The 14,703-nt window shown below is 39.6% G+C and overlaps 1 protein-coding gene across 7 annotated transcripts in view; it reads left to right on the top strand.

Moving 5' to 3' along the window:
• Nucleotides 1-14,703, top strand: part of TJP2 (tight junction protein 2) — a 124,858-nt gene that overhangs the window by 78,926 nt on the left and 31,229 nt on the right. For all 7 annotated transcript variants that reach the window (XM_070480380.1, XM_020911907.2, XM_020911912.2 and 4 more), the window contains 4 exons: nt 7,532-7,585; nt 10,106-10,230; nt 10,869-10,971; nt 12,401-12,962. In XM_070480380.1, coding sequence (XP_070336481.1) covers nt 7,541-7,585; nt 10,106-10,230; nt 10,869-10,971; nt 12,401-12,962 — 835 coding nt within the window. In that variant the 5' untranslated portion in view covers nt 7,532-7,540. The remainder of the gene's footprint in view (nt 1-7,531; nt 7,586-10,105; nt 10,231-10,868; nt 10,972-12,400; nt 12,963-14,703) is intronic.

Raw genomic sequence — 14,703 nt, 5'->3', positions numbered from 1 at the left:
GGGTAAAGAGCTTTCTGCTTCCTTATCCAGCAGAAATCTTTATTTTTCTTCTTCTTCTTATTTTTTAGTATTCTTTTTATCTTGGTTTCTAAATGATAGAAAAAAGTTTTTTCCCTTGTTCTTTTTTTCCCTCAATAGATTGAACATGGAATGCACTGTAACATGTATAAGTGTTTACTTCTATGATGGGATTTTAATCAAACATGTCCCTTATGGGCAGATATTGATTCATCTCTGGCTCTGACTTTCCATCACTGAAAACCAACAGTTTGTAGATAAAAAGCTTAAAAATTTCCTGTTGGGAGAGTCAAGACAGTGAAGACTTTTAGTGACTGCCTCCTAGTTGGTTTTTATCACATTTTGATATTCTTTATGTAAAATACGGAATTTACCTATTTGGCCAAGATTTTTTCACAGGAAAGAAACTTTAACAACTAGAGAGTATTTTTAAAGAGACAAATCAAATAACTATTTGTCCCTTTCGCATTCTTCATGTAAATACGTTACTGCTAACATAAAGCTTTTTATTTACAGTTTTTAAAAAATGGCCCCCGTTTATCTTTCTGTGTTGTCTAAGAATTGAGTCATTACAATTTCGTGGGGGTGGTTATTCACCTTCCATACAGAAAAAGTGAAAGTGATGTGGGGAAGAGCACTGGAGATCCTCCTGCTGCTGGAATGCTGTCCCTTGGGTTGAAAAGGAGACTTGGCTGCTTCTGCAGCCTTCTGCTCCCCCGGAGCCAGCCTGCTTCTGCACCTTGCCTGCCTTCACGCACCTCTCAAATTACTGCTCCCATCCCCTGCTTTCCCCCTGGTAGTCTGAATGATCGCACTTTTGCTCTTTGGCTTTGCCGTCTGTACTGCGTTAACAAATATTGGTATGAGGTCCTTGGGCCAGGAATCACTGGGTACCCTTTGGTGTTCACTAATGAGCCCACCCTTCCTTCCCCCTTGTTTTTTAACTTACAAAATGTTTGGTATATAAGAGAATTATGTATCTAAATCATAAAGTGTAATTATAAAATATTCTCATGAGCCCATCACGATACCCATGGACCCTCGCTAGGGTGGACCCAAGGTCCTTCCTCACTCACCTACCTCATCCTGGGTCACACACACACAAACATCTCTAAACAAAAGTGGACAGTGCAGTGGTGTCTCATATATTCACATTTCCACGAAATAGTGTTTGCTCTTTGAACTATATAAAAATGATAGCTGTCTATATAAAGCCTTGTAGGATGTTTTTCACTTAGTGTTATGTTTGAGATGCATCTGTGTTGCATCTAGTTTTCATTGCCGTATAGCCTTGCATTTTAATAATATATCACAATTTATTTGTCTGTTCTGCTCTTGATAGATCATTCAGGTTGTCTCCGTTTGGGCTGTTGAAACATTCCTGCTGTGAATACTCTGGATCTGTGCGCACACACTGGCACATTTCTCTTGGGCCTCTGACCGGGAGAGAAATCATTGCATCGTGAATACGAGTGCCTTTACCCTGCCTGATATATGTGTACTTTTCTATGGCCTTGCATGTAAAGCTTTCCGAAGGCTAAGCGGCTCCCTGCCCACATTCATGCAGTGTCTAAATATTGATGGCAGTCCTTGGATCTCTGCACAGCCCAGCACAGGTTGTGTGGGGGCCGAGCCCACTGGCCCAGTTTGAAAGGCATGATCTCAGCTGTCAACTAAGCTGATGCATGCCTGCGGCTGTCTGTGGGGATGTATCGGGAGCTGATTTTCTGTGATTGTGTAGGGTACTCTGTGTTTCTGGAAAGATAGTAATACAGATGAGGCAGAGAAGACACTTAGGATTTGCTGTTTTAGGCACACCCGTGGTTGGTAAGCTGTACCTGGGCTTTGGCTGTTTTATTCACCTGTAGTCCAGGCGCCACAAACCCACATGCTTGGCACATAATGGATGTTCAATAAATATTTTTAAGTCACAGCTTTGTGGGTTGTATGCAACATGGTTTATTTTTAATGCTCAAGAGAGCTATTAAAATTTATTTTCACTCTAATTTCTTCACCTTTAAAGATTTGAAATTTATCACTTAGTATATTCTCTTAAAATTTAAGTATTTAATGGTTTGTGTCACAGCCCATTAACTCTAGGTAAGAAAAGGTCGCTTATAATCTGAGCAGTTTCATAACAAGTTGATGAAGTCTTTGGCACCTGGCAAGGTCTGATTGATTAAAAATTTGATTCATTCCTGTGATTGGCACAGTAGTGGTAAGGGATTAATCCTTTCTCTGACAAATCGAATTGAAATTACTCCTACAGGCAGCACAGAATACTTAAAGGCAATTTAATCTTACTAAGAAAGAATAGTGAATTACAAAAGCCAGGTTCATACTTGGAGAATGTTTCAAAAATAAAATTTTGAAGTAATTATTTATTTTGATAACTGATAAAAAATTTAAATCTGTTAATAGAGAGTTTTCTGTTTTTTGACACATATTCTAAAAGCAATGTGCTCATAAAAATATTCTCTAAAGCCTCACAACTCCTGGAGAAATTTAACATTTATTGGTATTTACTCTTCCAGTCCTTTCCCTGTATGCTTACAAAAATAAATAAGTCGGGGAAATAAGAAACAGAAACAAACAATGATGTTTTGTACCTCGATTCGTTTTCCTTTAATAGACACTTAAGTATATATAATCAGTCTCCTATTGTTGAGTATTTGATTATGAAAAACTATAAACAGCTGTTTTATATAAATTTATATGTATATCTTTGTGCACTTGTACAAGTATTTCTGTAGAATAAATTGCTAGAACTGGAACTGATTGATCAAGTGGTATGTAGATTTTACATTTTGGTTTTTTTTTTTTTCCATTTATTTTTATTAGTTGGAGGCTAATTACTTTAAGATTTTACATTTTGAAATACATTAGGCATTTGCCTTCTGGAAGATTTATGCCAATTTATATTCCCACTGCTTCCCAAGAACCGGTTGGCCTAAGAGCATAAAACTAATTCTTTTTCTAATTGAAAATACGGTCATCATGATGAAAAAAACTCTAGAAATGGACAGAAGTTAAATGATTATTTCAGTGCCTCTGTGTTTCACTGTGAATTGATTTATTTAACCTAAAGAGCACTGTCCTTTTGGGAATTGTGCTCTCCATCCACCCCATAGCATTGCCCAATCCTCAGGGTCATGGTACTGCACTTTTTTGGCGTAGGGTACTGAATGATGGTTCTTCTTAATACATGAGAGTATAGCTATACTCAAAGAGGAGTTGGCAACTGTATTTATTTTACCACAACTTTCAGAGTAATTCACTGTTGAAATCTGTTAGCTTTAAAGTAAAGTGCAGAGAAGAAACTTGGAAAACATACATGCTAGTAAGATTACTTCAGGGTGATAGTGGATTGGTTGTATTGAAGCCACATTGAAAACAGGTGTTGAGATGTTAGGAGGTCTTCTGGGAAAATGGAAAGGGATGATCAATTCTGATCAGCTGGATTTCTGCTTATTATTTTCCTTTAAGAAGAAACACGTTTTTAAAAAGTAGGAAACTTTATTAAAATCTTGGAAAAGTTGTGTTATACTGGCACAAATTGGAAAATGCTGTATAGACAACAAAACTCCAGAGAGAAATGGTCATAAACTATTTCTGTCTGGAACATCAGACCATAGGCACCTGAGTTTCCAGCTAACCACCTCAAGCATGATATGGAAAAAGCAGAGAGCCACTGAATGGAGTAGAAATTTACTTTAAAGGAAAACTTGTATGTAATAGAAATCAGTGTCTTCATCATATTAATTGAGTGATGAATGAATAATATATCCGTTAGTTTATTGAAAAGAAAACGTTTTTGAGTGCCTACTCTGTGTGCCAGACACTGTTCTAGAAGATATGAGACAAAAGTGAGATGGAAAAAAGTCACTTGAAAATTCATTTTCTTTTTTTTAAATTGAAGAACACTGGTCGTGGTGAATAAACTTAAACAATGGGAGAGATTTACATATTTTGGACAATTACCTCCTTTGAATGCTTACGTATTTCACTGTGTTACCATGCCTTCATTTAGCCTCAGCATCAACCCTTTTTGGACACTAATGCACCCCCACCCCCAAAGCACTCAGTCCCAGGTGTGCTGGTAGCACAGAAACTAATTCTCACCTTTTCCAGGCACCCTTTTTTGAGTTCTTTCTAACCCTAGAGACAATCTAAGTTCTATTTTTAAATCTCTTTCTGAGAATTCTGATCTCTTGGAGCCAGATGGTATTAACCAGGGAAATGTCCCCACTGTAAGTACATAGAGGGAGGAGGGAACTAAAGGATTAAAAACTCCTCTGATTTGAGTAATCAGTGACAGCCACTCAAGAGTAGTCTGGCTCATCTTCTCTACAAACAAAATTTCCTTTTTCTAACCCCATTCTACCAAAAGAAAGACATTATCTGCTCTAATATATCAGTTGTTAGCTTTTTGTGCTAAGCGGCATCTCCCCCCACCGCCCCCACCTCCCCACGGAGCCTAAGAGTTTTAACTGGGTAAAACAGGAGGACAGTATCTGGACATGTTTTGATTCTCTTCTCTCTGTTTTATTAGTAGCAGTGCAGGAATTGGCAAATTTGAGTTTAAAAATTTTTTAATGTAAAACAGAGAGTTTTTCTTAAATTATTTGTAAACAAGTACAGTAAAGCTTTTTATCCATATAATTAAATTTCTTTAAGTCCTTATGTTTTAGATATTGTCTATTAAAAAACATATAACTAGATCTTCTTGTTTTTAATCCATTTTGACCATCTGTCTTTATTGTGGTAACGCTTCTACATTCATTTCTACAATCGTAGTTTATGTTTTGTACTAATATTTGGCCTCCTTTTACTCAATTTCCCATTTTGTCTCTTCTGCCTTCTTTTGGATTGACTTTTGTTTTCATTTTATTTTTCCCTTTGCTATTTTGGAAGTTATATATTCTAATTATTCCCATACCAGAAAATTTAATATGTGGATTTTTCTCAATGAAGTTCAAAATTAATCAACAGTTTAATTTGCTCTTGAATGCAATATTTAGAATAATTAAATCATGTTACAGTCTTCTTGATTTACCTACTGTGTTGCCTAGTAGTATGTGTGTGTGTGTGCGGGCGCTCAGTTGTTTCCAACCTTTTATGACCCCATGGACTGTAGTCAGCCGTGCTTTTCTGTCCGTGGAATTTTCCAGGTGAGAATACTGGAGTGGGTTGCCATGCCCTCCTCCAGGGGATCTTCCTGACCCAGGGATTGAACTCACATCTCTTGCATCTCCTACTTTGGCAGGTGGATTCTTTACCACTGAGCCACTTGGGAAGCTCACAGAATTTTAGTTCTGTCTTAGTTAACTCTCAAAAATTACACGTTTATTATAGTTGCATATAGCCAATATACATCTGGGTGTACCTCCCTTCTTGTTTTATTTTTCTTTCTGGGATTAGTTTCCTTTCTTAAATTTGTCCTTTGGAAGTTCTTTTACTGCTTGTCTGTGGTAATAATCTGTCTCAAGTTTGTTTTTTAAAAAAATGTCTGTCCTCCAAATCAACAGTACTGTTCTAAAGATATAGTTCTACTGAGTTCAGGCTTTCATTATTGCTGTTTCCAAGTCAAGTGTTATTCTAATTGCTCTTTTGTACTCTTTTCTGCCTAGCTACTCTCAAGTCTCTGTATCTTTTTCTGTAGTAAGATTACCATGTTTTTCAAAGTGATTTTTTTAATTTGTTTTTTTTTAATTTACCCTGTTTGTGATGTACCAGTCCTGAACCTGAAGAATCATCAGGTCTTGTTGTTTTGGAGTATTGCATCTGTCTCACTTTCTTTTTTTTTTTTTTTCTTCCATTTATTTTTATTAGTTGGAGGCTAATTACTTTACAATATTGTAGTGGTTTTTGCCATACATTGACATGAATCAACCATGGGTTTACATGTATTCCCCATCCCAATCCCCCCTCCCACCTCCCTCTCCACTCAATTCCTCTGGGTCTTTCTTAATTTCTTCTGGAAATCTAGATAGACACATTGTAAGACTATCTCACTTTAAATTTCTATCAGCTGTTTCACTTTTTTAATGATTTGTGTTGCACTGGGTAATTTATTCACATCTTTCTTCCAATTCATTATTATCTTCAACTGTGGTATGTGGTTCAATCCATTTTTAAACATAATTTTATTATCGTATTTTTTTATTTCTAAAAAAATTTTAGATTTGCTTGGTCATTTTTGATGCTGTTCTTTGATTACACTTTGAATTCCCCCTTTTTAATTTCTTATGAAAGACACATGAAACATATTATACTTTTCTTTTGGTCTGTGATTGATTTTTTCCAAAATCCACAGACTTTGATTCTGTGGTTTATTTCTCTTAACTCTCACTAATGACAACCTGTTTTGTGTTTGTGTTTAAACTCTGAACTCATGTTCCACAGATACTTGTCTGCAGGATTCTCTGAAGCCTGTTTTGTAGTGTGTTCCTGGGTATTTTTGGTGTGTTCCTGGACTATTTCATTCACTCCATGTACCTGGGTGGTGCTGCCAATGAACCACTTTGGGTATGAGTGTTTTAGTAAGGGAGGGTGTCGTCACTTCTATAATATGAATTTCAGTCTCAAGCCTGAGTGAGTACAGGTCTATCAATACAGGAATTCTCCAGGGAGATATTTTTAGATATTTCCACTCTGCCCAGATCCAAGAAAGAGACAGGCAGCCGTGCCTGCTGTCTCCATCTGCCTCGCATGCTTTTCCCCCTTATACATCCACTCTGATCTGATCTCCACCCTGTTTACATCTACAGTTTTCTCTCTTTCCAGCCTCCTGTTGAAATGCCTGCTGCAGTGCTGCCTTATCTCTCTGGCTTTGAGCTTTCTTGGCCTTACTTGCCTTTAAGGATTTCCCTCAAAGCCAGCATGCATTTAATGGATTATTATGATTATGAAATGATATCCACTATTTTCAGGTTTGTCTAGACATCTGTTTTAGAATATTGTCAGAAATTGACACCCAGGGGTCTGTTTATGCTGGCATTATCATCTTTTATACCCATAATACTGATGGGGAAAAGGCCAAGGGGTCCCACAGACCTTGATACAAATAGTCTCAAGTTTGGCACTCTCTTGATAAAGGCCTAGGATTCCCTTAGACTTAAAAATGCATAAACTTGCCTAGGAAGTTGCTTTTGACTGGAGGAAGGGGATTTTTTTTTTTTAATTGAAATATATCTGTTTCCAACTCTAGATAGGGCTTTTATCATGACCATATTTTGGAGTGGTGATAAGAAAAAAGCTTAACACTTAATATTTTTTGCTTTTTAGGGTATATCTCTCAGTATGTATTTCACTAATTTTCCTTGTATTGTTAAGACTGCCATTCATTGAAGGAGAGTGTGTTTGGAAATAAGTAGTATAATGTTCCCACTCTTTTTGATGTGTGGAATGTGTGAGCTTGACTTTCTATGGAGACATTTTGAATTACAGTTTTATTACCAGCATTGAAATGCTTGTGGTTTTAATCAAATTGGTTTTGATTCTTTTAAAACAGGCTCCAGGCATGGAAGAACTGATATGGGAACAGTACACTGTGACCCTACAGAAGGTGAGTGTTACGTATGTCATATCTGCTACATATGTCATATCTGTTCTTGCATTTACAGATCATGGATCTTTTTTAAATTGAAGTATAGTTGATTGACTATGTTTCAGGTATACAGCACAGTGATTCATGTGTATATGTATACAGACACACATACACACTTTTTCAGATTATTTTCCATTATGGGTTGTTAAAAGATACTGAATATAGTTTCCTGTGCTATATAGCAGGACCCTGTTGTTTATTTTATATATAGTGTGTATCTGTTCATCTCAGATTCCTAATTTATCCCCTCTTCCTTTTCCCCTTTGGTAACCATAAGTTTGTTCTCTATGTCTGTTTCTGTTTTGTAGGTTCATTTGTACTAATATCTTTGCTTGGATTCCACATACAAGTGGACATATAATGACTGAGTATTACTCCATTTATACATACCATAACAGATCATGGGTCTTATTTATTTGTACACAGACACAATTACTGCATTAACAAGGATTTGTATGTTGTTCTATTTTTTGGCTAAGATCTGTATAATATAGAAGAATCATAGAGATTCATTAATGTATTTACATGTCTTCAGGTAGAATATTTTACAGGAAAAAGAGGAAAGAAAGGAAGGAATGGAAATAATCTGTTCTGTTTAATGTTAAGGCAGCTTCTACAACTCCTGTAATTTTAAGTATAGCGTTTAAAACATCATTCCCTCAGTGAGTTTTAAGTCCAAACTAAACTTTAAAACATTGGTTTAGCACTCAGGAGACATGGGTTGTATTCCTTGTCCCACTCCTGATTGTATTAATGGAGCTAAGTTAATCAGATTTTTAATGATGCCCCCTCACCCTCCCCCCACACACAATGGGATTGAAAGAAGTAAGATCATGAAATACATAAATGTATTTTACTGAATTTTTAAAGTTTTGTCACAGGTATTACCCCTCTTGGTTAAATTCGGTAATACAAAGAACTTCTAGAACTTGGAGTCCAATACACATTAATAATTGCTGCTTAATAAATGCTAGCTCTGTTCCTTTTTATGGTGACAGCAGAGTTTGAGGTAGGCATGATAGGTGTTAGCCCCACTCAAGACAAGTGCAGCCATTAAGAACTTGTAAGTGATTTGTGTGTGGCTCAATCACTAAATGAACTAAACACACACTCGTGATTTTTATTCATCAAGCTGCCTTGGTTAGCCTCATGATTTTCTTGGGCCCTGTATGGATCTTTTTCCACTCTGAGTCCTTCCAGTCTCTGTCACCGTGTAGATGGAGTCTAAGTTCCTCAAAGGGACAGTTTTCCTTTGACCATCACAACCATGAACTTCAGACCTTGACTTCAGTGGAAACTGGTTTTTGAATAAATGTGTATGGAGTCAATTCAGATAGAAAAACACAGATGGATGCTCAGGTGCTGAAACTTCTGGAGCGGTAATCATGAGTTCTTGCGTTGAGGGGCTTCCCCCATTAGGTCTTATTTTTCACCTCTTGTCATTTTCTGGGGCTTCCATTCTGACTATTTTCTCTGCCCCTTTGCCATATACCATTTGAATTTGAACCACAAATTGGCAAAGGTGAGAAACATTTTAGGCCTGGTACAGAGGATAGAGCTATCTTTGTGTGAAAACTGGTATCAGGTGACAGTGCTGCCAAATTCAAAGCCATGGGATTAATGAACAACAGCCCAACTTGTTCTGTGTTTTTGTTTGCTGACAATTGGCATCGTGGGCCCCACATGGGAACTTTTTTTGGGTGAAGGTTTCTTTTATTCTCTGAATAGATTTTAATATAATCAAACTCTTATTTAGCATTATAGCCACATATATCCCTGGATGTGAATATAGTCCACATGTAGTCCTGGATGAAATCCAGGAGCTTAGCTTTTTTGAACACTGAAATGAATTAGGATTCTGTATTATTTGGGTTCACCCTTATGCATTTCTAGATTAATCTTGAATCTCATTCATCTCTATATCCATCCTAAATGCATGTGGAAAAGAATTTAATACTTTGCTGTCTCATAAGATGTCAAAAATAAGTTCATCTTCAGATTTTGTCTTTAAAAATCCATATACTTTTTCTTCACTGTATATTAAAGTGAGACCATTAGCTCCTCTAACTTGTAAGTTAAAGATATTCTTTAAAAATACGGGTTTCGCACAGATTCAGTTGTGACGAGCCTTTCCAGCTCAGGCCTGGATATGAGAACAGGTGTGATTGGTGATTCCAATAGCACATACTTATTTGGACAGAAGATGTAATTTCCATCCCCTGCCAGCTTCTAGAGATAACTCCAGTCTGTGCTATGAATCTTGTCCGGCTTTCACAAGGCTTGTTTCTTTTAGATAAGGTATTTCCCTTTATAAACCTGTCAGCTAACCATGATGATGTTGTGTTCTGTTTCTCACTTGTTTCTCTAAAGCCCTCTGTTTATTGGTTTGACCTTTATTTTATTGACTGCTTGTAATAAATCCTGAAAGCCACTTATAGAGGATTTTATTTTAATTTTTATCTTAACTTCAATGACCAGGATTCCAAGAGAGGATTTGGAATTGCAGTATCCGGAGGCAGAGACAACCCCCACTTTGAGAATGGGGAGACATCAATCGTCATTTCTGACGTGCTCCCGGGTGGGCCCGCCGATGGGCTGCTTCAGTGAGTGTCCTTCCTCCTGCTCCCGATCCCTGCCAGTACACTGGTTGGCCCTGGACAGGGGGCTTTTGGTGGTGTGCACTTTTAAAATTAAAAAAAGAAAGGAATATATATATGTAAGTTAGTTTTCTTTCATATAGAGAGCATGGTAGAATTTTTACATCATTTTTGGGATGAGATAAAGTTGAGAGTTAGGGTTCTGTGACCTCAGAATTTCTTTAAGAAGCTGAGACAACCTCTTGACTTCATCCCCTCCAAAATACAAGTGACTGTCAGCCTCCTTTGGGAGCATCTGCAGATTTGCTGGAGCATACCATGTACCGTGTTCACCATATACCATGGGTAAGGAGGGCCTGATGTTCCTTCTCTGCCCAGACCATAGTGCCATCCAGTGACTCCTGGAGGGACCCCATGGGTTGGGTCCTTCTCTGCAGGTGGTTTCCAGGAGACACTGTCCAAAGCGCTCTGAGTGTCTCTTGGGTTCTTTCCTCTGAAGAGCTCAGACCAAGTTGACAGATTAAACCTCAGGAGTCATTAGACACCAAGGCCTTTAATCTTTTGCTTTTATTTGTTCCTAAATGAACCATTCAGAGGGGCAAGCTGGGAGTTTTTCCTATCCCATTTTTCTGTTTTGTTTGCAGAGAGAATGACAGGGTGGTCATGGTTAACGGCACCCCCATGGAAGACGTGCTCCATTCTTTCGCCGTTCAGCAGCTGAGGAAGAGTGGGAAGATCGCTGCCATTGTACGTCCTGGGTTTGTTTTCAGCTTGACTCCGTAGCACTTTGTTTTTATGCCCAGAGGAAAATTACTACTTACTCTTCAGCACTTGACAGAATTGCACCATCTAGGCACCACTGCCTCTGTACCTTCAGTACGTTGGGAGGGTGATGCTAACTAGGGTTGATGTAAAGACCCTTCCTGCTTTCTCATCCTTCTCCTGACTTAAGACCAGTGCTTCTCTTACCTGCATGAATTTGCCTGAAGAGCCAGGTTAGATCATTATTCTCTAAGAGAATTAACTAGATTGCGAACAATGGTAAAACCACATTAATTTAGAAACTTAAATTACGAGCTCATAAACTCATCTCTAAGAGCTCTTCCAGGATCATGTTCTTTCTTCATAAACTCGCATTTCTTTGGAGATTACTGGCAGTCTGTGCCATTCACTCATTTATTGGCTCATTCAGTCATTCGGCAAACATTGGTTGAATATCTGCTTAACCCTGGAGCAGGTCTGAGCTGTAAGGAGTGTTCACTCCAGCAGGGCAAGTGGACACAGCGAGCGAGAATTGGAACATGGTGTGTTAGGGACAGTGCTGGGGGGATACACAGGGTGTGTGGTGTTTGATTTTTTTTTCCCCCAACTTTATATGATAAAAATTTTCAAACAAAAAGGGAAGTTCAAAGATTAGTATAATCAACACATATCTTCTATAGTGTTAATATTCTGCCATATTCAGTTAATTTTTCTCTGTATGTGTATATAAAGACATACTTATTTTTAGTGAACCATTTGATGGGAAGGGGCAAGACATGACCGTTCAACCCTTCTTACTTCTCAAATCTCCTAAATAAGGACATTCATCTACATAACTCTACTACTGTTATCCTATTAAAGAAAAGTAATAATAACTCCACCGTGTCATTTAGTACACAGTCCATATCCTAAGGTGACTTTGATAGACTGTTTTTGTTCTCCATCCAGGAGCCAGTCAAAGTTCATGAGTCACATTCGGTCCTTGTCTCATCAGTCTTTTTAATCTAGAAGGATCCCTCTTTTCCCTCCTCTCTCCTCCTACATGCCACCCGCCCCCCCCCACCCCCTTGAATGACATTGATTTATGGATGAACTTAGGCACTCCTACACAGAATGTCTCACTTTCCACATTTTTCTTTTTGTAACTTACTGATTTAAAGCCTCTTGGTGCTTTTCACACTTTTGAGTAGAAGCAGATTTTTGGAGAAACTGTGCTCGGTTTTATACTCATTGTCTTACTTTCTTCTTAACACTCTGGGGTATTTATCCTTCTTGTTTTAAAGATGAGGAACCTGAAGCCTAGCCTGGGTGGGAACACACAGTTTCACTGGGAAGGAAACCCGGGCTCTTAACCACTGTATTCTCTCTGTTTGGTTGTGACTCTCTGGTGTCTCCACTGTTTGTTTGGTGACAGGTGGTCAAGAGGCCCCGGAAGGTCCAACTGGCCCCGCTGCAGGGCAGTCCTCCCGTCCACGAGGATGACCGGGCTTTCGAGGTGATGGACGAGTTTGATGGCAGAAGCGCCCGCAGCGGCTACAGCGAGAGGAGCCGGCCCAGCAGCCGCGGAGGGCGCAGCCGCAGCTGGGAGGAGAGCCCTGAGAGGGGCCGTCCCCACGACCGGGCGCGCAGCCGGGATCGGGGCCGGAGCCTGGAGCGGGGCCTGGACCACGACGACGACTACGGGCGAGCCCGGGAGCGCAGCCGTGGCCGCAGCCTCGAGCGGGGCCTGGACCACGATGATTACAGGCGAGCCCGGGAGAGCAGCCGCGGCCGGAGCATTGACCCGGTCTACGATCGCGCCTACACCCCTGAGGGGGAGTACGGCCACAGGGCCCAGCTTGATGCCCGGCATGGGGCGTCCCAGAGCCGCAGCCGCGAGCACCTCCACTCCCGCAGCCCCAGCCCGGAGCCCCGGGGGCGGCCGGACTCGGACAAGCCCATCGGGGTCCTTCTGATGAAAAGCAAAGCAAATGAAGGTAGTCATGCGTGATGAAGAAAAGCACTGTAACAATAGCTAACTCTTCCGTGGTAGCTGCTTTGTGCCACACACTGACTTAAATGCTTTGCACAGATAAGCTCATTTCATCCTCATCACCACCTCCTGTGGGTGTTACTCATATTTTTATTTTATAGACTAGGAAACTTGAGGCGCAGATAAGTTCGTTGACTTGCACAGAGTTATATCATCAATGGCAGAGCCAGGTGGCAGAAATTTGGCTTTAAATGGTTAGGCCAGTGATTCTCAAAGTCGCATAAGTATCACCCAGACTCTTGTTAGAAAGGCAGATTCTTAGGCCCCAGCCCAGCCCCCACTGAATCAGAGACACTGGGGTGGCCCCTCCTGTTAACAAACTCTCCTGGTGAACCCAGAGCAGCTTAAACTAATGAAACCACAGTAGAGGATGATACTCCAGCCAGTCTTGATTGAGAATGCTCTATGCCAGGTCCTCTGTGGAATAAATATTTTCTTATTTAATCCTCACTAAGAAGCCTGCGTGGTGGGTGGGAAACCGCTCCTCTTTTACAGGTGGGTATAGTAAGGTGAGAGATTTATGGTGTGTCCACGGATGAGGTGGGCTCTGTCCTTCACTGCTGATCCATGTTATGTGCCTGGAGCAGTTGCATGCACTTAATCATGTCCGAATTCACTAAAGCCCTGTGTGATAGGTAGACAAACCAGTATTACTTGCAGCTTAGGTGAAACTCAGAGGTGGGAGATGACTTGCCCACACCTTGAAGCTGATAAGTGGTAGAGTTGGAACCTAAACTTCATCTCTTGGAAATAAATGACAGGAAACAAGTAGGTGAATGAACAGGGATTTAGAACCCTGTGTTGTGATATTCCTTGCATTGATTCTTGGCATTCAGCATATTAAATTCCTTGTAATATATGTTTTATCTCTTTTCGTTCTCTAATTCTTCTCCTTCAAAGAGGAAAAAAGATGAGTATCCAAGAGTGTAATGTGTAAGATTGCTTGCTTTTTAGGTTGGGAATTTGCATTTTAAAGAGCCTATCAGATGAAACGGTTTGTTTTCTTTAGCTCCTCTAGAGGTGCATAAAGAGTTGAGTTATAGAACTGGGTACCTAAAGACCTGATACTGAAAAGATATTGAAATAATTGCAAGGATGTGAATAACAAGATACCTGGAGCACAGGCCCAGAAAGTAATGGTGCAAGTTGAGATTGTATGATCTTTGAGGAATGTGCATCTTAGGTGGTTTAAGGGTTCTAGAGAATCTTATCATCCTAGATAATGACATCATCAACCCCCAAGAATTGCAGGTGAAAACCATTCTGTTTCCAGATTGTGGACTCTTGAGGAGTTTTGAGAAAGATGACTTGATATGAGGCATCCTTCACAGAGGCCTACTGTATGTTCTGTAGGACTTGCACCCAGGTTCCTGAGTTCCCCGCTGCAGTGCTCTTCAGTATTTTCCTCTTCCTCTTTCTCCTCTCCTGCTTCTTCCTCTTTTGCCTTCTCTACCCCCTCCTACTCCTGCCACAGAAAGAACCACATCCTGCAAATAATTGTGGGTGCACCAATATGTGAAAAACTCGACCAGATGTTTCATGGAACAATCCTTACTGTGTGTTGATTTTTGAATAGTTCCATTACATTAAATTAAAAAATACTGGTCACAGCTCACTAAATTGATTTCAAGATTCACTCATGAATTGTGATCCACAGTTAAAAAAGATGTTGCATGTCCTAAGAA

Source organism: Odocoileus virginianus, chromosome 18 (genome assembly GCF_023699985.2).
Source record: "Odocoileus virginianus isolate 20LAN1187 ecotype Illinois chromosome 18, Ovbor_1.2, whole genome shotgun sequence".
Lineage (NCBI taxonomy): Eukaryota > Metazoa > Chordata > Mammalia > Artiodactyla > Cervidae > Odocoileus > Odocoileus virginianus.
The sequence above is the reverse complement of the archived record's forward strand: the minus strand, read 5'-3'. Positions and strand labels throughout refer to the sequence as shown.